This window comes from Electrona antarctica, assembly GCF_951216825.1.
Source record: "Electrona antarctica genome assembly, chromosome: 8".
Classification (NCBI taxonomy): domain Eukaryota; kingdom Metazoa; phylum Chordata; class Actinopteri; order Myctophiformes; family Myctophidae; genus Electrona; species Electrona antarctica.
In genome coordinates this window covers 33,269,583-33,293,674 of record NC_136789.1, presented here as the reverse complement: position 1 = coordinate 33,293,674, position 24,092 = coordinate 33,269,583, and the positions used below count along the sequence as shown (strand labels likewise).

General features: G+C 46.7%; 1 protein-coding gene across 1 annotated transcript; it reads right to left on the bottom strand.

The window, feature by feature from the left end:
• Positions 1–1,642: 1,642 nt before the first annotated feature.
• Positions 1,643–23,989, bottom strand: LOC306928721 (netrin-4; the record flags this gene model as incomplete). The annotated part of the gene is made up of 11 exons (XM_079508991.1): positions 1,643–1,797; positions 3,664–3,843; positions 4,727–4,795; positions 8,819–8,937; positions 9,679–9,952; positions 10,515–10,703; positions 12,127–12,259; positions 13,608–13,967; positions 15,449–15,822; positions 16,153–16,251; positions 23,917–23,989. The coding sequence occupies 11 exons, from the start codon at positions 23,987–23,989 to the stop codon at positions 1,643–1,645; spliced, it is 2,025 nt and encodes a 674-aa protein (XP_079365117.1).
• Between the last annotated feature and the right edge of the window lie 103 nt (positions 23,990–24,092).

Genomic DNA, 24,092 nt, shown 5'->3' with positions numbered 1-24,092 from the left:
CTGGGCAGCCCTGCCTCAGTGCCCCTGCTATGTGTGAGTCCTCCAGCCTGGGCAGCCCTGCCTCAGTGCCTCCACCTATGTGTGAGTCCTCCAGCCTGGGCAGCCCTGCCTCAGTGCCTCCACCTATGTGTGTGTCCTCCAGCCTGGGCATCCCTGCCTCAGCGCCTCTGCTGCTATGCATGTCTCCAGCCTGGGCAGCCCTGCCTCCGTGCCCCTGCTATGTGTGAGTCCTCCAGCCTGGGCAGCCCTGCCTCAGTGCCCCTGCTATGTGTGAGTCCTCCAGCCTGGGCAGCCCTGCCTCAGTGCCCCTGCTATGTGTGAGTCCTCCAGCCTGGGCAGCCCTGCCTCCGTGCCCCTGCTATGTGTGAGTCCTCCAGCCTGGGCAGCCCTGCCTCAGTGCCTCCACCTATGTGTGAGTCCTCCAGCCTGGGCAGCCCAGCCTCAGTGCCTCCACCTATGTGTGAGTCCTCCAGCCTGGGCAGCCCTGCCTCAGTGCCTCCACCTATGTGTGAGTCCTCCAGCCTGGGCAGCCCTGCCTCAGTGCCTCCACCTATGTGTGAGTCCTCCAGCCTGGGCAGCCCTGCCTCAGTGCCTCCACCTGTGTGTGAGTCCTCCAGCCTGGGCAGCCCTGCCTCCGTGCCTCCACCTATGTGTGAGTCCTCCAGCCTGGGCAGCCCTGCCTCAGTGCCCCTGCTATGTGTGAGTCCTCCAGCCTGGGCAGCCCTGCCTCAGCGCCTCCACCTATGTGTGAGTCCTCCAGCCTGGGCAGCCCTGCCTCAGTGCCTCCACCTATGTGTGAGTCCTCCAGCCTGGGCAGCCCTGCCTCAGTGCCCCTGCTATGTGTGAGTCCTCCAGCCTGGGCAGCCCTGCCTCCGTGCCCCTGCTATGTGTGAGTCCTCCAGCCTGGGCAGCCCTGCCTCAGTGCCTCCACCTATGTGTGAGTCCTCCAGCCTGGGCAGCCCTGCCTCAGTGCCCCTGCTATGTGTGAGTCCTCCAGCCTGGGCAGCCCTGCCTCCGTGCCCCTGCTATGTGCGAGTCCTCCAGCCTGGGCAGCCCTGCCTCAGTGCCTCCACCTATGTGTGTGTCCTCCAGCCTGGGCAGCCCTGCCTCAGTGCCCCTGCTATGTGTGAGTCCAGCCTGGGCAGCCCTGCCTCAGTGCCTCCACCTATGTGTGAGTCCTCCAGCCTGGGCAGCCCTGCCTCAGTGCCTCCACCTATGTGTGAGTCCTCCAGCCTGGGCAGCCCTGCCTCAGTGCCCCTGCTATGTGTGAGTCCTCCAGCCTGGGCAGCCCTGCCTCCGTGCCCCTGCTATGTGCGAGTCCTCCAGCCTGGGCAGCCCTGCCTCAGTGCCTCCACCTATGTGTGTGTCCTCCAGCCTGGGCAGCCCTGCCTCAGTGCCTCCACCTATGTGTGAGTCCTCCAGCCTGGGCAGCCCTGCCTCAGTGCCTCCACCTATGTGTGTGTCCTCCAGCCTGGGCAGCCCTGCCTCAGTGCCTCCACCTATGTGTGAGTCCTCCAGCCTGGGCAGCCCTGCCTCAGTGCCTCCACCTATGTGTGAGTCCTCCAGCCTGGGCAGCCCTGCCTCAGTGCCTCCACCTATGTGTGAGTCCTCCAGCCTGGGCAGCCCTGCCTCAGTGCCCCTGCTATGTGTGAGTCCTCCAGCCTGGGCAGCCCTGCCTCAGTGCCCCTGCTATGTGCGCCCCCAGTTTGGGCGTCCATGGCACCACGATGCTCTGCATGGTGACCAGGAGACGGCCCGTCGCCGCCTCCTCTGGACCTGCCAGCAAGTACTCCATACCTGGAGGAGGAGGGGGGGAGAGGAGGAGGAGGGGGAGGGGGAGGAGGAGGAGGAGGAGGAGGAGGAGGAGGAGGAGGGAGGAGGAGGAGGGGAGGAGGAGGGGGAGGAGAGGAGAGGGGAGGAGGAGAAGGAGGAGAGGGGAGATGTCTGGCCGTGTTGGACAATAATGCATGTTAAGATTGAGAATGAGATCACGTCGGTACTGTACTGTACCTCTTGACCACTTTAGGCCCCATTTTCGAAAATAAGACGATTTGCAAGCTCACAGCGTGTCACAATGTGACCCGATAGCTTGTAGATCAGCTATTTTTGCCAATAAAATACAATACAAATAGGGAAGCCAGAGTGATTGAAAGTGGTTTAAGGCTAATTTTAGTAATTCATAGTTGTTGCACAATGGCGTTGCTCGCTAAAAACAACTGATTCAGATCAGTGAAAAATCTGTTTTCATTGAACGCCATGTATGGAATTGCAGCTTTAACCCTAGAACACTAAATCCACTAAATCCTCACATGATCACTAAACCCGGTCTATACTTTACCCAATGGGTTGAGGATGGGACAGGTGTGGTGTGGGACAGTGTCCTCTGATCCTACCGTGGTTGAGGATGGGACAGGTGTGGTGTGGGACAGTGTCCTCTGATCCTACCTGGGTTGAGGATGGGACAGGTGTGGTGTGGGACAGTGTCCTACCTGGGTTGAGGATGGGACAGGTGTGGTGTGGGACAGTGTCCTACCTGGGTTGAGGATGGGACAGGTGTGGTGTGGGACAGTGTCCTCTGATCCTACCTGGGTTGAGGATGGGACAGGTGTGGTGTGGGACAGTGTCCTACCTGGGTTGAGGATGGGACAGGTGGGGTGTGGGACAGTGTCCTACCTGGGTTGAGGATGGGACAGGTGTGGTGTGGGACAGTGCCCTACCTGGGTTGAGGATGGGACAGGTGTGGTGTGGGACAGTGTCCTCTGATCCTACCTGGGTTGAGGATGGGACAGGTGTGGTGTGGGACAGTGTCCTCTGATCCTACCTGGGTTGAGGATGGGACAGGTGTGGTGTGGGACAGTGTCCTCTGATCCTACCTGGGTTGAGGATGGGACAGGTGTGGTGTGGGACAGTGTCCTCTGATCCTACCTGGGTTGAGGATGGGACGGGTGTGGTGTGGGACAGTGTCCTCTGATCCTACCTGGGTTGAGGATGGGACAGGTGTGGTGTGGGACAGTGTCCTCCTGGGTTGAGGATGGGACAGGTGGGGTGTGGGACAGTGTCCTCTGATCCTACCTGGGTTGAGGATGGGACAGGTGGGGTGTGGGACAGTGTCCTCCTGGGTTGAGGATGGGACAGGTGTGGTGTGGGACAGTGCCCTACCTGGGTTGAGGATGGGACAGGTGGGGTGTCGGACAGTGTCCTCTGATCCTACCTGGGTTGAGGATGGGACAGGTGGGGTGTGGGACAGTGTCCTCTGATCCTACCTGGGTTGAGGATGGGACAGGTGGGGTGTGGGACAGTGTCCTCCTGGGTTGAGGATGGGACAGATGGGGTGTGGGACAGTGCCCTACCTGGGTTGAGAATGGGACAGGTGGGGTGTGGGACAGTGTCCGACTCCTACCTGGGTTGAGGATGGGACAGGTGTGGTGTGGGACAGTGTCCTACCTGGGTTGAGGATGGGACAGGTGGGGTGTGGGACAGTGCCCTACCTGGGTTGAGAATGGGACAGGTGGGGTGTGGGACAGTGTCCTACCTGGGTTGAGGATGGGACAGGTGTGGTGTGGGACAGTGTCCTACCTGGGTTGAGGATGGGACAGGTGGGGTGTGGGACAGTGTCCTCCTGGGTTGAGGATGGGACAGGTGTGGTGTGGGACAGTGTCCTACCTGGGTTGAGGATGGGACAGGTGCAGCCACGGCTCGTCCAGGACAGAGGGTAGATGCTGACGGTTCCCGAGGACAGTGACGTCGTCGTACGACCTGACGATCGCAGGACCTTGCGAACTTTGACCTGCACCTCCGCGTGGCTCCCCTTGTCGTGAGCAGACAGCACGCTGGCTTTTATCACTGACATGACATGAGACAGACAGACAGCACGCTGGCTTTTATCACTGACATGACATGAGACAGACAGACAGACAGACAGACAGCACGCTGGCTTTTATCACTGACATGCCATGAGCAGGCAGGCAGGCAGACAGACAGACAGACAGACAGACAGACAGCACACTGGCTTTTATCACTGACATGACATGGGGATCCACACGTAATTCCGGAGCATTAGTCCGACATGTGTCCCGCGATGCGCTGCTCCCGTGCTTGCGGTTATGGTTAGGTTAGGGTTTGAGGTAGGTTGTCGTTTGTCGGACCAATGACTAGTCTGAACTAAGTACTGCACCCGACATGACATGAGCCATAATTAATGGCAAGGTGTCGTGAGCCATTGTTGACGGGGTCTGGCAGAATGTGACACAAGTAGGGCGACGAAAGTGCAGATTGTAATCTTGAATGTCGTTATTAAACTCAAATCAAGATCGAAGCAGTGGAAAACGCCCATCAAATGCATAGTGTTGTTTTACACCTCTCACAGCTACCCATTTAAAACCGGTTGAGCATCTGTGTTCATTTTAGATTTGAGCTGTGTATATATAGCAAGATAAACAGTTTAGAACAGTGGTTCTCAAAAATAGATCTACAAGCTCACAGTGCGTCACTTTGTGAGCTTGGACTAGTAGTAGTTATATATACGAAGTGACACGTTGTAAGCTTGTAGATCAGCTATTTGTGCTTTTTTATGTATAAACATTTTTCAACATGAACACGATTATGACAAAATAATTGCTATTAGACGATTATGTAGCCTAATTATTGTGACAACCCTAGTCACGATCATCCTGTTGCCAACCTCCCGACATTTGAAATTAACTTTTTCCAGCGTGGGATTTCTTACCATAGTCATGCTTGGTGTTACAGAGGTCAGACACACTTCTCAGCTTTCTCTCCTTGCAGCTGCACTTTCCTATGGAGAGTCATCACAACATGAAGGTAATATCACTTTCCTATGGAGAGTCATCACAACAACATGAAGGTAATATCACTTTCCTATGGAGAGTCATCACAACACCATGAAGGTAATATCACTTTCCTATGGAGAGTCATCACAACAACATGAAGATAATATCACTTTCCTATGGAGAGTCATCACAACAACATGAAGATAATATCACTTTCCTATGGAGAGTCATCACAACAACATGAAGGTAATATCACTTTCCTATGGAGAGTCATCACAACAACATGAAGGTAATATCACTTTCCTATGGAGAGTCATCACAACAACATGAAGGTAATATCACTTTCCTATGGAGAGTCATCACAACAACATGAAGATAATATCACTTTCCTATGGAGTCATCACAACAACATGAAGGTAATATCACTTTCCTATGGAGAGTCATCACAACAACATGAAGGTAATATCACTTTCCTATGGAGAGTCATCACACCATGAAGATAATATCACTTTCCTATGGAGAGTCATCACAACATGAAGGTAATATCACTTTCCTATGGAGAGTCATCACAACAACATGAAGATAATATCACTTTCCTATGGAGAGTCATCACAACGACATGAAGATAATATCACTTTCCTATGGAGAGTCATCACAACAACATGAAGATAATATCACTTTCCTATGGAGAGTCATCACAACAACATGAAGGTAATATCACTTTCCTATGGAGAGTCATCACAACAACATGAGGATAATATCACTTTCCTATGGAGAGTCATCACAACAACATGAGGATAATATCACTTTCCTATGGAGAGTCATCACAACATGAAGATAATATCACTTTCCTATGGAGAGTCATCACAACATGAAGATAATATCACTTTCCTATGGAGAGTCATCACAACATGAAGGTAATATCACTTTCCTATGGAGAGTCATCACAACAACATGAAGATAATATCACTTTCCTATGGAGAGTCATCACAACATGAAGGTAATATCACTTTCCTATGGAGAGTCATCACAACATGAAGATAATATCACTTTCCTATGGAGAGTCATCACAACAACATGAAGGTAATATCACTTTCCTATGGAGAGTCATCACAACAACATGAAGGTAATATCACTTTCCTATGGAGTCATCACAACAACATGAAGGTAATATCACTTTCCTATGGAGAGTCATCACAACAACATGAAGGTAATATCACTTTCCTATGGAGTCATCACAACAACATGAAGGTAATATCACTTTCCTATGGAGAGTCATCACAACAACATGAAGGTAATATCACTTTCCTATGGAGAGTCATCACAACAACATGAAGGTAATATCACTTTCCTATGGAGAGTCATCACAACAACATGAAGATATATGGGAGCGTATCTATGTTCTCCAGGTTCTATGTTCTCCAGGTTCTATGTTCCCCAGGTTCTATGTTCCCCACCATGCAAAAAAGGTTCTTTGTTCCCCACTTAGAATAAACCTAAACCAGAAACCTAACCTAGTCATTTTAGTAATTCTAGTAAGACTAAAAGTATTTTAGCAACTTAGTCTTAGTGTTACTTTTAGTAGCAAATTCTGATTTAAGCTCAGTCTTTGAACAATTAATCCATTGAACTTTAGCCTAGGCTACTTAAACTAGCTAGTCTTCTTAGCCAACTAAAAATTAACACTGGCATAAAATAAACTAAAACATAATTGCTCAGACTCTTCAACAAAGATGGCAAAAAAACAGAAACCTATAACGCTAACCCTAAACCCTAAGGTAAGTGGGGAACATAGAACCTGGGGAACATAGGGATGACCCCAGATATATAAACCAGTCCATGACCATCTCATAATGCCAAAACCCAATGATTTGATGGACGTCGTAACTTTAGTGTAAAGCAATGTATTCTACGAACGCTATATGAATTTTCAACTGAAAAACAGATGAGAATTCCCCAGCAATGTTTTACACGGCAACTCGCTCGCTGTATAGCTCGCTCTGTAGTGTCTGTCGTGGCTCAAGTTCGCTTGAGACGGCGTCCCTCCGTCGCGGTCTAAAAGTATAGGGCGAAAGTATGGTAACAGCATCCTAAGGTTAGCAAGGAATATCACCTCTAAGAGGGTGTTTACACTGAGACGATCCGCAGTCAAACCGCATAACTTTTGTATCGTTTTGCCCTTTCATCTACACACTGCCGACCAAAACGGTGAATGAATCCGTTCATTTTTGAAACCGGGTCCCAGAGTGGATAAATATGAAACCGCAACTTTTGCGCCACTGTGTGGACGTCCGAATCCGCATATTTCCTGAACCGATGACGCAAGAGCCCACATGTGTTTTAAGACGCATGAGCCACCCCCGAACAATAATAAACAAAGATGGCAGCACCCAGCGTTGTATACATTGCATTTGTCCTGCAGAAAATAGTTAATAGTTAGGGCTTTTACAGCTAATGTACTGCTCCTACACACCACCACCGTCGGCAACAAGTGGACATGGAGAATAGCATTGTGGCAGCGGTGGCCGAACGGATAGCGGCGCGGTCTAGATACCGGAAGGTTCCCAGTTCGAACCAGCCGTCCGACACGTTAAAATTACCACCGCTGAAATGCCCTTGAACAAGGCATCAACCACTACGATGAAATGTGTTCTATGAGCAGGGCCTGGCTGGAAACAAGTTCTTGAGCTTAGCCCAGATACCCTGGGTAAATATAGATTTCATTTCATTTCATTTCATTTCATTTCATTTCATTCTCCTGTCTGTTTTTGTTGACATCGGAGTGTCTGCAGTGTTGCCTGATTGTGTGAGAGAAATAAGCAACCAGGTCTATGAAAACAACCCCAAAAGGACCAGGTTATTTGAGAATAGCAGATCTACAAGTTTGCGTCGTGATGTGACACGTTGTGAGCTTGTAGATCTGATATTTAAAAATCATGGAAAACAAAGTGACAAATGTGTAATATTTTTGAAACAGAACAACAAACATTCTGATTGACAAGATGACAATAAATATGTTTTTTCTCTTACTGTAGATTAAGTGTTATATTTTTTAATTAGAATACTTTATTTTATACTTTTTTTTAATATAGTCCAATCATGTATTTAGGAAAATCTATACAATCAACCCTAACCTAAATGTTTTATTGTAGTCTATCTTGTAGCCTCTACACGTAGCCCATTGGGCTACTTGCCTCAACCAGGCACTTTCCCTTTTCTGTATTTTTGTATGTTTCATTATTTAGTTTGTATAATGTGCTAAATCAAATACAATAAAATAAAATCATATCATAGGAAACAAGACCAAATAATAAACTATACACTTAACAAGCCAAAAAAGAAGCCCAAAGTCGCTTATAATAAACAGACATGGCAACACTGGCATCATGTCTTCTTCTCTCTTTTTGAGGCTTTGTGCCAGCTAGTGCTACAGCACCACCTACAGACTGGCCATATATACTACAGGCGCATTCAGTTGCCGTTGCCGTTTTCGTTGTTTTAGTGTAGACACATAGATTAATTGATTCGATTAAGTGTATACGGTCAACTTTTTGACACCGACTCTGTGATATCTTTTAAAACGTCCCAGTCTAAATGGGGTCTAATACTAGCCATGTTTTGTTGGAGAGTATAGGTTGCTGCCTTCAGGAAGGAGATATGGTGTTCCAGCATACAATAAGGTCAGACTGAAGAAGTCTTTTGTCCATCAGTCGACTTTGAGGCTTAATCAGGATTTTGGCCCAGGACTAGACTGAGCTGTGGACATTGCTCTCTGCCCTTATGTTTCTATGTATGTAACTGTTTTTATTGTATTTTTTTGTCCTGTGTTGTCAAATGTGTATATGTGTCGCAAAACAAATTTCAGTGCAAACTGACAATAAAGTAATATATCATATCATATCATATCAAGTACCTCCCATCGTGGGGCAGAAACTGTGTCGCGTCCACAGCCCTCCTCTGAGACAAATTATTATAATGAGCGTTAGCGAGGACCAATTATATGAAGACAGGTCATACCACCCACCCACCTGTGTGATGCAGAGCAGAGACGGCCAGCTCCTTTGGCCAGGTCACCTCACCCTCACGTGTGAACAAATCAGGAACCTTCCCACCAATGGGTACGTTGAAAACCTGATTGTTGGAGTAGCTGCCAAAACAGAAACGGATACATCCATTCGATGAGGTTCAGCATTTTTCAGTAGGGTTGTCCTGATCCGATCACGTGAGTGGAAATCGGGGCCGAGCACGTCATTTTCAAATGATCAGATCGGGAGCAAAAAAACATGATTGGGACATCCCTAGTATCAATATTATATCCATATCATGATATTAGACTAGTCTGTGATTTTGTACTATTGTGATATGGCATAAACGTGCATATATAAATATAAATATCGGATTGGGAAGCATCTGTATCGCCAGATACTCAAAATCAAATGATCAGAATCGGAGCAAAACAAAACGGGACATCCCTAATTTCCAGTGGTGGAATATTGCAGTATCAATACTGTAATAGAGAAATACTAGACTATTACAGTATCAATACTGTAATAGAGAAATACTAGACTATTACGAGCACAAGTCCAGAATTCAAAATGTACTTGAGTAAAAGCATATAAGTATTGTGTAAGTCCCAAAAGTAAAAGTATCGTCTCATTATGCAGAATGTCTCAGGCCTCATTCACACGTATCAAACACCAATCAAGCAAATGTTTAGTCGTTTTTTTGTTCTTTTTTAGGCCACCACAATGATTTTCCAAAGGGAGTCACATTGGAAAAGCATTGTGGTGGCCTAAAAAAATATATATATATACCAAACATTTGCTTGATTGGTGTTTGATACGTGTGAATGAGGCCTCAAGTTTTCAAATTGATTATGAATAGGAACCTGTCAAGGCACTGGCCAGTGGTGGGGTCACAGCTCTGAGGACAAGCACAGGGTCTGCAGGCCTCCCCTCCTCCTCCGAGCCCGCAGTACCCGGGCAGACAGGGTCTGCAGGCCTCCCCTCCTCCTCCGAGCCCCCAGTACCCGGGCAGACAGTGGCTGCAGCTGGTGCCCCCCACCCCTGGCTTACAGTGGCACTGCCCGCTCCGAGGGTGGCACCACGGTGGTCCCTCCACCCCAGGGACAGACAGGGAGCCCTGTGGGTTACACCAGCACCCTGGGGGAGGGAGAGAGAGAGAGAGAGAGAGAGAGAGAGAGAGAGAGAGAGAGAGAGAGAGAGAGAGAGAGAGAGAGAGAGAGAGAGAGAGAGAGAGAGAGAGAGAGAGAGAGAGAGAGAGAGAGAGAGAGAGAGAGAGAGAGAGGTGGAGAGTTACTTGGAACATGTTTTATTTTAGCCATTTTGTCTTGCAAAAAACATGATTTATGCTTGTTGTGTGCCAAAAATATCAGATCTTCAAGCTCACAACATGCATTGTGAGCTCGTTGGATCAGCTTTTTTCGGCTATATTGGCTCTTTTCTAACTATTATACTGTAGTGTTGAGTGTTAAGTGTTGAATAATGACACTAGTGTTGACATCCATTGGTTTCAGCTCTGAGCAGTTCTATTACACATATGTACCAGCAGAGGGAGACTCATGCTCTGTTTTTTTTCCTTTCTTTTTAAAAGATTAAGAATTGTGGTGCTGATCTTTCACTGTTTTTTTGTTTTTGTTTTTTACACTCTCAAGAGATACATTTTTGTTAAACATCTGCTCCGACCGGCCGGGTCATGTCTTACGTGTGCAGGCGTGGGGGGAGTCGAGGGGCCAGGAGGGGTGCCGGTGGTAGCCGCGGCGACAGCGCTGGCACCGCCGTCCGGCCGTGTCGTGGCGGCAGTCGTCGCACACGCCGCCGCTGGCGCCGCCAGAGGACCGCCACGCCCGGCGAGAGAAGTGACAGCTGTCTGCGTGGCCGTGGCACTCGCACTCTGAGGGCACAGGGAGACACGGAGATTAAGGTGGCACTGATCACACTCTGAGGGCACAGGGAGACACAGACAGTAAGGTGGCACTGATCACTCTGAGGGCACAGGGAGACACAGACAGTAAGGTGGCACTGATCACTCTGAGGGCACAGGGAGACACGGAGAGTAAGGTGGCACTGATCACTCTGAGGGCACAGGGAGACACAGACAGTAAGGTGGCACTGATCACACTCTGAGGGCACAGGGGGACACAGACAGTAAGGTGGCACTGATCACACTCTGAAGGCACAGGGAGACACAGACAGTAAGGTGGCACTGATCACACTCTGAGGGCACAGGGAGACACAGACAGTAAGGTGGCACTGATCACACTCTGAGGGCACAGGGAGACACAGACAGTAAGGTGGCACTGATCACTCTGAGGGCACAGGGAGACACAGACAGTAAGGTGGCACTGATCACACTCTGAAGGCACAGGGAGACACAGACAGTAAGGTGGCACTGATCACACTCTGAGGGCACAGGGAGACACAGACAGTAAGGTGGCACTGATCACACTCTGAGGGCACAGGGGGACACAGACAGTAAGGTGGCACTGATCGCACTCTGAGGGCACAGGGAGACACAGACAGTAAGGTGGCACTGATCACACTCTGAGGGCACAGGGAGACACAGACAGTAAGGTGGCACTGATCACACTCTGAGGGCACAGGGAGACACAGACAGTAAGGTGGCACTGATCACACTCTGAGGGCACAGGGAGACACAGACAGTAAGGTGGCACTGATCACTCTGAGGGCACAGGGAGACACAGACAGTAAGTCTGTGTCTCCCTGTGCCCTCAGAGTTCTCCCTGTGCCCTCAGAGTTCAATTGACCCTTTGTCAAGTCCCCCTCTTCGCGCCCATTGGTTGCCATTTTGTGAAAAATCCTTTTTCTCCTGCATCCACTACCATTGAAAAAAACGTGTTTTTCAGTTGCTTTGTGTTGATATTCTGTGAGTTCAATTCTTATTTTAAACTGGGTGTCAGTAAAAAGGAACATCACAGGTGCAGCATGGTGACTGTAGGGCATGTCATGTTTGTTTTTAGTTTTTTTTCCAAAAATGATGTTTTAGCAAATTCAACAAGGCGGAACCAGCAGTGGCGTGCACAGACATTTAGAGGGGCAGGTGCTTAAGTGAAAAAAGGCACCTTGTGCAGCGCGTGGAACCGGCCGGTTGCCTTAATAGTGTGAGATGTATAGATTCTGGGGGAAAAAAGTTTTATTTTATTTTATTTTTTCAAAAGGGCACATTGCCAAAAGTCTATCTGTGCACGCCACTGGGAACCAGGGCGGAACAAGGCAGAAAGAGCCTGCTGGTTAGTCAGTCAGGGACCAATCAGAAGGCTGACAAAGGGTGAATTGATGGCAGGTCGGTCACTCACTCCGACAGGTGTTTGGCTCCCCGCTGCTGCCGTTGGCGGGCCTCCAGGGGCGGTCGTTGTGGAGCGGGGCGCACCGCTCGCAGTGCTGCCCCGCCGTGTGGTGAGCGCACACACACCTGCCACCAGGGGGCACCTGGAACACATACATAGCGGTGTGCATAAGCCGCTCGATAAATCCACTTTTACATTAGAGAATACACACACACACACACCTGCCACCAGGGGGCACCTGGAACACATACAGTAGATAGCGTGTGCATAAGCTGCTCGATAAATCCACTTTAAGACCTGCAACGCATCTGTGTCGCTTTAACTTTTAACCACTTTAAAGGAGCATTCAGTGATTTGGGTGATTTGGAAAACCACCCAGTCCGCCCCGTTAACAAAATGTGCACATGCACGCTCTACAGTGGGGGGAAGTGCAACAGGCCAATAGCATGTGCACCAAGGCCCGCCCCCACTCGATCATGATTGGAGGAAGGCCCCTCTCATCCTGATTGGATAAAGGCTTTGCCACCCACCACCAAAACTGAAACTAGGGGTTTTTTGACCCCAGGGGCTCACTGGGGACAGGGAGGAACTCCTTATATGGTCAGCACACTCTATAGTAGGGAGGATTATCCAGAAAAAAAGAAAAAATAAGTGATATTTGAATTAAGTCAAATCACTGAATATACCTTTAACCATTATATTTTAAACTTTAGCTGTTGAAAAAATATCAGATCTACAAGCTCATAGCGCTATGAGTTTGTAGATCTGCTATCTCACTCATCGTGAAAATGAGTGCAAATCTTTGAATATATATCTTCTTTCACAGCGAACTTTTTTAACTCATATCTTTGCTTCTGGGGGTTCGCTGGAACGATTTTCAGATGGGGGTCGGCGGCCAATTACGTTACGTGAAATAGTTTGAGAACCACAACCACACACACACCCCTTGGGTGAGGGACACCACTGTATTGGTACTGTAAATAAATGACACGCACGCACGCACGCATGCGTGGATGCATGCACGCACGCACGCACGCACGGACGCACACACACGCACACACACACACACACACACACACAGGAACAGAGTGCATTCTGGGATGGATTTGCCCCAAACACATGAACATGCTGCCCGTTGGCTATCATTGCACGCGTTCACGTATGAAACAGCGGCGTTCACGTATGAAACAGCGGCGTTCACGTATGAAACAGCGTTCACGTGTCATTGTGAACGTGCACAATGATAGTCAACGGACCAGCGCGTTCATGTGTTTGGCCCAGCGCTGCAATACCAAATTCGGCCACTATGTCCATTTCGCCTCAGGGTTTCCTCCGGCTGCCGTCTCTATTCATATATACTCTAAGACACACACACACAAAAGTCACTGTTTCCTGCACTGTTTCGCTCATTCATTTTCTGACTGTCGCTTCTGTTGACACACACACACACACACACACACACACACACACACACACCCTCTATAGCTCACCACGTTGCTGTTCTGTGCTGTTTCTAGGCTGCCATTGCGTGGCACACAGTACTCGGAGTGGCCGTGGCACAGGCAGGTCCCTCTGGCCAGCAGAGCGTAGATGCCGTAAGCTGCCGCAGCAGAGCTCGCTGGGGGGCTTGCTGGGGTGGTGGTGGGCTTCGGTGGAGGTGCAGACGGCACCACGGGGGGCGGGTTCCCTTCCTCGGAGGGGCTGCTGCTCGGTGGGGCTGCCGGCACCGGACAGGACTGGGCCTTGAGGAGTCGGATGCGGAGGTTGGTGAGGGTCAGGCGGGCGAGAGTGTCCGGATCATACGGGTCCACTGCTTTGTCAACGCTCGGAGCGAGGGTCCGCAATATCACCTGGACAATGAAAATGCACTGATTAGTAAAATGTGGAATTCGGTGGTCCCATTTCAATCTGGGGTACCTTTTTTTGGGCATGTCGTTATAGGTGAAAATCTATAACAAAAACCTCAATAACGAATTTCTTGAAAGACATAATTCAACATTCAACTTTTTTTTTTGCTCAAATCTGTGCTTCGGGGGTTCTCTGGAGCCCAAACATTTTGAGATGGGGGTCCGCGGCCAAATTCCTTGACATGAATGAAAACGTTTGCGAACCACTGACACAGCAACCACTGACACAGCAACATACGTTTGTCAGAATGGATTTAGAACAGTGGTTTCCACCCTTTTCATATCAAGGTCCATTATTTATTCGGCCTTTGAGCCACGGAACCACCATTTGATGACATTTAGCCTCTCAGAACCCAAAACTAAAGAATACTTTTGTTATCGTTGGATAAGATTTTGTCCACAATTCCATGCTGTATTGATGTTGGTACCATTAGGGGAGATCAAAATAACAATTATGTTACATTCTCAAATTGTATAGACTTGTAAATTAAGTAATAAAGGTGGTAGCGGTGGCCGAACGGATTGCGGAGCGGTCTTGATACCGGAAGGTCGCCAGTTCGAATCAGCGGTCCGACACGTTAAAATTACCACCGCTAAAGTGCCCTTGAACATGGCATTGAACCACTACGATGAAATGTTCTATGAGCAGGGCCTGGCTGGAAACAAGTTATTGAGCTTAGCCCAGATACCCTGGGTAAATATAGTAATCATTTCATTTGATTTCATTAACAATAATTTAACTCTGGTTTAATGTTACGCTCTCAAGAGTTAAAGATCTACAGTATAAGGGTACCAACTCTCCATCATTTAGCTGGGGACCACCTGGAACCCCCTCAAGGACCACTGGTGGTCCCCGGACCACTGGTTGAGAACCACTGATTTAGAAGACATTTATAGAATGTTGAGTATATAGTTTATATAGTTTATATAGTATATAGTTGAATATCTCTGCTGTCGGGAGGAAACTCCAAAATGTTCATTTTCAGGACATTAAAAAAACCTTATATTTTTAAAACAAAGCAATACAGCCTCATCAAAGTTTGTGTTGTAACTTTATATATTGTCAATTACTTCCATGAGAGGGGGAGAGGTGGTGGAGTTAGTTGCTTTAGCAGACATTTTGAGGGTCCAAAGGAGTTAAGAGGTTTTGCCCAAAGCACTTTTTACTACTTTGGTTCAATATTGTCGAAACAACACACAGACGTAAAGGGTGTTCAATAGCACTGATTTATGATACAACACACAGACGTAAAGGGTGTTCAATAGCACTGATTTATGAAACAACACACAGACGTAAAGGGTGTTCAATAGCACTGATTTATGCCAAAACCCTCAAAAATGGAGTTATGAGGTTTCCTCCCGACAGCAACGATATATAGTGCATTAAACCTGTGCATTAGACATGGTGTGCGTTATTCCCTCACCTCTCCGCCACTGCAGGGCGCGGCGCCCGAATAACGGGACGTGCAGAGCGCGCCTCGCTGCAGGCCCACGTCATCAGGGAAGCCGAACTCGGAGCTGCAGTCGCGGGCGAACAGCTTGAGGGTGTGCCAGGTCCGCCCGAAGTCCGCCGAGTGCTCCACGGCCATGGCGGCGGGCCGCGGGGACCGGAAGAGCACGACCAAGTGGGAGAGACAGTAGCGGCTTTCCAGATCCAAGCGGATCTCCACGACGTCTTCCTGCAACGCCCCTGACTCCCACCAGGTGGCAGGGTGCAGGAAAGGGTCGTCGGTCATGTGAGCGGGCGGGTGCGGGTCCTCTGGGTCGTCGGTCATGTGAGCGGGCGGGTGGGGGTCCTCTGTTGGGCAGAGGTGAGGGGGGGGGGGGCACACCATGGGTTCAGCTGGTGCGAGCCCTGACTCAAGTGCTGTACTTAACTCATTCTATGCCTAGGGTGACATTGGACGACCTTTTATAAAAGTCCTAGATCGCCTAGAACGACCCCTATTTTCAAGAGATTTTTTATACATTTTGAAATGGGACATTCTACATAATGAGTGCTTTTACTTTGTGCACTTTAAGTACATTTTCATGCCAATACTACATTTTGCATATACAGGCCTTTTTCTTGAGTATTTCTACATTAGTGGTATTGATACTTATTAAGAAATGAAATAAATGTGAGTACTTGGTCCACCTTGTCCACCACTGGAGAGAGTGGTGAGGGTCCTGCCGGCAGCCAGGTCACCCATGGGAGGACTGCAGGCGTGGTCCTTACACCTGGAGGCTAAGGCACAATGGAGACAACCTTATTGTCACGGTGTGCCAGGTGAGGACCCAGAAGCAGAACCAAGCAGGCAAACTGATGCAGTCCAATGATTTATCAGGTTCAGGTTCAGGTTCAGGTCAATTTATTTGTTTGTCCCCGAAGGGCGATTTGGTTTACAGCAAAGCATAACAGGCAGACACTTGAATCACATAAAACACAGTAAAAAGAACACGGTACACATAGAAAATAAAAACAGGATGGCAGTTCAAGGTTTCAGTGTAGCAATGGAAATTCATAACAGCGACAAAGTTACCTCCTCCTCCTATCGTCATTTAAAGCCTGGATAGACACAGTCAGGCACGAAGGAGAATTTATCCCTGTTACTTTTGGCCCCTGGAACCTTTAGGCGAAGGCCGGAAGGAAGCAGCCTGTACTCAGAGCTGAGGGGATGGGAGTTGGACTTGGCTTTCTTAAGCAGCTGGTTTTTAAAGACATGATCCAGGCTACTGAATTTTACTCCTGCTATTTTTGAGGCTGTTCTCACAATCCAACCAAGCTGGTTTTTGTCCTTTATGTTCAGGTTTCCGTACCAGCAAATGATGGAGAAGGAGATAATTGACTCAATAAATGCACTGTAAAACAGTTTCATTAGAGATTTATCGACCTGAAATTTGGCGAGCCTCCTCAAACAAAAGAGGCGTTGTTGGCCTTTCTTACACAGCAAATCATAGTTTACATCGAATTTCAGCTTGCTGTCAAATGTGGTGCCCAAGTATTTGTAGGTGGTCACCAGGTCAACTTGCTCACCATGGACAACACTGCTCTGGGGAACTGGGGGGGATCTCCTGAAGTCAACACACATCTCTTTGGTTTTTGAGACATTCAGTTGGAGAAAAGCATCCCCACACCAAGAGAGGAAGTCTTAAAGTATTTGGCCGTGGCCAACTTCATCATCACCAAGCAAGCTTACTATGATTGCGTCGTCAGCGTACTTGATAATAATTCTGTTGCCGTGGCGACTCACACAGTCATTTGTGTACAAGATGTACAAGAAGGCAGACAACACACAGCCCTGTGGTGAGCCGGTTGAGGATGTTTATAGTCCAGTAATAATGTAATTTGACCTCTAACTAATTGCAAAAAACCCAAACTCAACTGATTTTGCATCTTCAATATATCCTGAATAACAGAAAGAAAGTTGCCTGGAATTGTCTGAGGGGAAAGTGTTGAAAATGGCCTGTACAGTATGGCCACCATTGACATCCTATTATAAGGCAATATTTTCTAAATTTCCTTATGCTTTAAGTAGCATGTGACATATCAAACTAGGTTGTTGTCATGATGCTGAAGCCATTCCAAGCATTAGTTTTGCATAAAAACACTCATTGGGCTAAATTTGGCCATAGCAACTTGCCAAAATGTAATGAGGTCAGCACATTTGGGCAAGTTGCTATGGCCAAATTTAGCCCAATGAGTGTTTTTATGCAAAACTAATGCTTGGAATGGATTCAGCATCATGAAAACCCCCTAGTTTGATATGTCACATGCTACTTAAAGCATAAGGAAATTTAGAAAATATTGCCTTATAATAGGATGTCAATGGTGGCCATACTGTACAGGCTATTTTCAACACTTTCCCCTCAGACAATTCCAGGCAACTTTTTTTCTGTTATTCAGGATATATTGAAGATGCAAAATCAGCTGAGTTCGTTTTTTTTGCAATTAGTTAGAGGTTGATCCTGTATTTTCCATAGATTTCCTGTACTATTAGTAGGCTGGATAAGATTCCATTGACTTTTACCTGTTGTGATCTATTAGTAAGAAAGTCTAGGATCCAGCCTACAAGACCCGCATCTAGACTAAATAGATGTATAAGTTTGTCCGCCAGAACATGAGGCTGTATTGTGTTAAAAGCTGATGAAAAATCAACAAAGAGCAGCCTGGCGTGCCTCTTACTGCCTTCTAAGTGCTTATAAAGAAGGTTCAATAAGGTTCAATAAGGTCGATGAGGCGTCTTGCACGCCTCTCCTGGTTCTGTAGGCAAACTGAAAGGGGTCTAACATAGACTCAGTTTTAACCAGGAGCTCAGTTTTCACCAACTTTTCAAATTGTTTCATAAACCAGAGAGGTCAGGGCAACAGGTCGGAAATCGTTCAATTCCATTGGTTTCTTTATTTTGGCAACAGGTACCACTATGGACTGTTTCCAGAGAGAAGGCACCTCCTTCAGAGAGAGGGACAAATTAAAGATATAATAAAAAAATGGGGCCTAGCTGGTCAGCACATGTTTTTAGCAGGCGCCCGCTGAGTTTATCAGGGCCAGGACTTTTCCTGGGTTGACACCTCTTAAAGCACTTGGTTACGTCAGTTTCATTAAAAAAGGGATTCATAGGAGGGGCCGACGTGAGACTATTCCTAATTTTGTTGTGTTTGACCGTATAGTCATGGGCATCAAACCTACCATAAAAGTTATTTAGGTCCTGAGCCAGCTCTACATCAGAAGTGTATCCAGTGAGCTGAACTTTACTCCTGCCACAGTCCTTCATCCCTGTGATTATTTCCATGCTGTCCCAAGCAGATCCTAAATTATTCATTTTGAGCTGAGACTCAATTTTGTCCTTATACCTACTTTTGCATGCCCTGATTTCACGTTTAATTTCCTTCTGAATGTCAAACAGGACTGCTCTGTTCCCATCTCTGAAGGCTTTTCTCTTATTGTACAGGAGCGTTTTCAGTGTCTTAGAGACCCACGGTTTGCTGTTGGGATAGACTCTTACAGTTTTTTCAGGAATAACTATATTTTCACAATATGACACCCAGCTGCTCACAACGTCTGTTAACTCATCAATGTCATTAGAGGATTCCTTGAACATATCCCAGTCGGTCGCCTCGAGGCAACCCTGTAAAGTGAGGAATGCATTTTCTTTCCAGTCTTTTACCTGAAAGGTCTGCATTTTACCTTGTTTCAATACAGTGCGGTAGACAGGGATAAGGTTAATGCAATTGTGATCAGACGAGCCTAGGGGTGGAAGAGGGATCGATTTATAAGCACCTTTTATATTTCCACAACACAAATCTATAATTGTTATTTCTGGTAGGGCATTTAACATATTGATAAAAGTCTCTCAGAGTGCTTTTCAGGGTACAGTGGTTCATGTCCCCAAGGATAAAGTTATGTGCGTCCGGGGAAATGGAACGTAGCTTCTGTGTGACTTGGTAGATGAGCTTGCATGCTTTAGTTTAATTTGCCCTCGGGTGTATGTACACAAGAGTCACAAAAATCTGGGGGAATTCCCGCGGCAGAAACACAATAACATAGACTATAATCTGGCAAGAAAAGACTGGACACAGGGAGGTTTAAATACACAAAGACTAACTAGACACAGGTGCAACATAACTACAATCAACACATCATTGGCTGAGACTAAACAGGACACAGGTGAAATACAATTGCAATGCATACAGGTGAGACAAGGCAGGTAACAACAAATGGAGCAGACAGGAAACACTAGAGGACATCACTACATAATAAAAGTATGCAAGAACAGACTCATATCGTGACAGGTATAGCTATAGTGGAGAAGAGCTAATAGATCAGGGCTGTTCAATAGGGTGTCCTCAGAGTTACTACAGGAGGGGTATTTGTGTTATAGGGAATTTATGCGAGAACGCCTACCTTCACAGCCCATACATCCATATACTGATTGCATTAAACAATGTTAAACTCGATTTGCCACTCACTTTATGCATGCGCATACCATTAGTCGAAAATAGCATATCTACAAGCTACGGTGACACAAGTAGGCCTACACTATTTTGTGTCTCCATAGGCTGGTCATCAAATTATTAGCTTAGGAATGCGACAAAAACTAAATATCCATGAATTCAAGTCTCCATGGGGTGAGTAAGTAATCGATAGGAAAAAAAGTAATCTTAGGAGTGAACTATCCCTTTAAGTCAGTGGTTCTCAACCAGTGGTCCGGGGACCACCAGTGGTCCTTGAGGGGGTTCCATGTGGTCCCCATGTGCAGCTAAATGATAGAGTTGGTAACCAAATTGACCCTTTCTCTCAAGAGTAAATTTATTGTTGATCATGCAAATGTTACTTAATTTACAAGAAGTCTACACAATTAGATCAATTGATCATTTTGATCTATTTTTGCCTGTTAGAACCACATCAACACAGCATGGAATTGTGAACAAAATACCAACAACAAAATATTCTTTAGTTTTGGGTCTGAGAGGCTAAAATAAATCTCATCAAATGGTGGTTCCTCGGCTCAAATGCAGAATAAATATTGGGCCTTGACGTCATGTTGTAGTTGTGGTGGTCACCTCAACACCGATAAATCAGACTATGAATAACGTATGGATTTTTGGTGGTGAGGTAACCGGGGTAAATCCGACGGAGCATTAGTTCGACATGCGGACGCATGTCGGACTATCGCCTGCTCACGTGCTTGCGGTTATGGTTAGGTTAGGGTTTGAGGTGGGTTGTCGTTTGTCGGACCAATGACTAGTCTAACTAACGTACTGCACCCGAGGTAGGCCTAACCATCAAACTACAACATGATGTCACGGAGCCACGGTGAAGAGCAAACCACCGCTCCCTCTCTGTTTCTACTCACCACCGCTCAATGTTATTACAGCTCCGGAGCGGTGGTCACCTCACCACCAGAGTGGTGGTCACCTCGTCACCGGAGCGGTGGTCACCTCACCACCGGAGCGGTGGTCACCTCGCCACCGGAGCGGTGTTCACCTCGCCACCGGAGCGGTGGTCACCTCGCCACCGGAGCGGTGTTCACCTCACCACCGGAGCGGTGTTCACCTCGCCACCGGAGCGGTGTTCACCTCGCCACCGGAGCGGTGTTCACCTCGCCACCGGAGCGGTGGTCACCTCGCCACCGGAGCGGTGGTCACCTCGCCACCGGAGCGGTGGTCACTTCTAGGGGTGTGCTGAAATATCGATATGGCGATATATATCGATACGTCCTCCCGCGATAAATAATCGATATTGATTATTAAAATATCGATATCGGGAAAAAAAAATTGAAATGTTGTTCATAATTAAGTGATGAACAACATGTTTAGAAAAGGAGGAAATGACAGCTAAAATAAAGCAAATCCCACTCAGATTCCACAGCAACCAGAAGTACTGAATTACTGGATGGTGATTTGTCCAAAGTCTCCAAACAGCTTTGTGGGAATACAAAATGCTGCATTTTTTCAGGTCCAAGTATTTTGTAGTTGCAGATATCGTGATATATCGTTGATGAAATTTCATACAATATATCGATATATCGCAAATATCGCAATATATCGAATATCGTGATATTATCGTTATCGAGGGCCTAATATCGCGATATATATCGTATCGTGAGGAACCCATATCGTCCCACCCCTAGTCACTTCACCACCGGAGCGGTGATCACCTCACCACCGGAGCGGTGTTCACCTCACCACCGGAGCGGTGGTCACCTCACCACCGGAGCGGTGTTCACCTCACCACCGGATCGGTGGTCACTTCACCACCGGAGCGGTGGTCACCTCACCACCGGAGCGGTGGTCACCTCACCACCGAAGATCCATACTATATGAATAGGCCTCTTGTTTGGAACGCACCAAACAAGAAACAATAGAGATACAGCTGATAAGGAGAAAGTGGAGCTGGATTGGTCACACATTAAGAAAAAACAAAACGGCAATAACTAAACAGGCACTAACGTGGAACCCACAAGGAAAACGGAGCAGAGGGAGACCCAAAAACACCTGGCGAAGGAGCACAGAGCTAGATGTCAAACAGAAGGGACTGACGTGGAAACAGCTGGAGAGGATGGCGCAAGACAGACGAGGGTGGAAACGACTCATCAATGGCCTATGTTCCGAAAGGAATACAAAGGCCTAAGTAAGTAAGTAAGTACAGTACCTTTTTTCACTGACGAAAAAGCACACAACGCGCCGCGCTGCGACGCCGACACGTTTGTGAGCTTGTATATCGGCTATTTTCAGCAAGTGTAAAATCAGCCATTAACACTACAACATTCCAATTTCCAGGTGACTAAAAAAAAATATTCAAAAGACTATATGACTATAACTAAAATCTAAATTTTGCTGTCAAAATCAACACTGCTACTATACTTTACTAGTTAGTTATTTTTATTTCGGTCCATAAAAGGAAAAAGGAGTACATAGACGTACATCAGGGATGTCAAACTCAAATACACAGTGGGCCAAAATAAAGAAATCGGTCGAGGTCGAGGGCCGGACTGTTTCAACACACGGGCACCGCGGTCATGAGGACGTCCCAGGCAAACAGCAAAAAAGTAAATTTAAAACTGAAAATGCATTATTATTAAGCTCAGTTTCCTGTTCTATGATCCTCACCAAGCACTGCTTTCATAGTATGTGATATGTGCCAATGCACTCGCAGTGCATTGTGGGACTTGTAGTATTATGGTGGCCCGTGCAATATACCAGAGGGCCAGTTCTAATACTAATTGAATATCATCCCGCGGGCCAAAGATAATTCATTCACAGGCCTGATTTGGCCCCCGGGCCTTGAGTTTGACATATATGACGTACATGGATGTACATCCACTGGTACCGAAAAGGTGAAGGCAGAAGCCGAGGCTTATTGCCCTTTTTGAACATAACTCAGGTTACACTAAGCAGAGAATATTGTCATTTTGATTTCATTTTTGTTTTAACTATAAAGTTCTGGCCATTGATTGTGAGAAATCTAAGAAATCTAAGCCGGGCTTATGATTTGGCCTACAATTATTAAAAAGAAGAAAAAACAAAAAAACAAAACAAAGATACTAACATAGGTTTAACTAAACATTTGATTGTGGGTAAAATCACAAGGGTAAATCACAACGGAACTATAGGGAGATATATATTCAACGCCTCATACCATGTGGCTATTTGACCGATATGACGTACACAGGGACAAACAGTTGACCATAACAAGATGTCCACTCACTGTATAAAGAAGCATGCACTCAAATGAAACATAATTTGGATCTTATATGCATTAATTCTGTATATGACAATTAGCCCAGTCTGTCCAGATAAGAATAAAGCCTATGCCTACTTTTATGATAGCCTGTTTTTCTCTCTGAAAAATCAATTCTCAGGGGAGCGATGTGGATTTTCACAGTGGTGGAACGTAACTGTTACATGCAGGCCTATACTCAAGTATACTGTACTTACGTACCATGTTTATGTAATTGTATGGAGTATTTCCAATACTTTTACTTCAGCTCCACTATTTTTATTCATTGTATTTCTAGGATACTTTCACTTCTCCACAATTATTTGAAAACTTTAGTTACTCTAGTTAACATACACATAGCAGCCATGGCTATTTGAAAATAGCAGATCTAAAAGCTCACAAGGCTTCGCTTTGCAACGGGCCGTGAGCTTGTAGATCTGCTATTTTCAAATCATTTTGTTATAGCTATACATTTGGGAGTATTTCTACATTGCAATATTGATAATTGTAGGCCTATATACTGTGTAAATGTAGGCTATAGGACTTTTCCCTGCCCTGGTCTTACGACGAAGTGCAAATTGGGCTGATGTAATCTCAGGTCATTAAATGCAGAGATGATGTCATGATGATGATGATGTCATGATGATGATGTCATGATGATGATGATGATGATGATGCAGTATGACTCACCTGCTCCGCTGCTGCAGTGGAGAAGCGGCATCAGGAACAACATCCCACAGGCGATGGCCAGCTTTAGATGCATGATACTACAAAACGGTTCCAATGCGACTGTTTTGTTTACATGCACAGAGGGCAATGTTACTACCGAAACAAATGCATCTTCTAAACATCATGTGCATTTATGT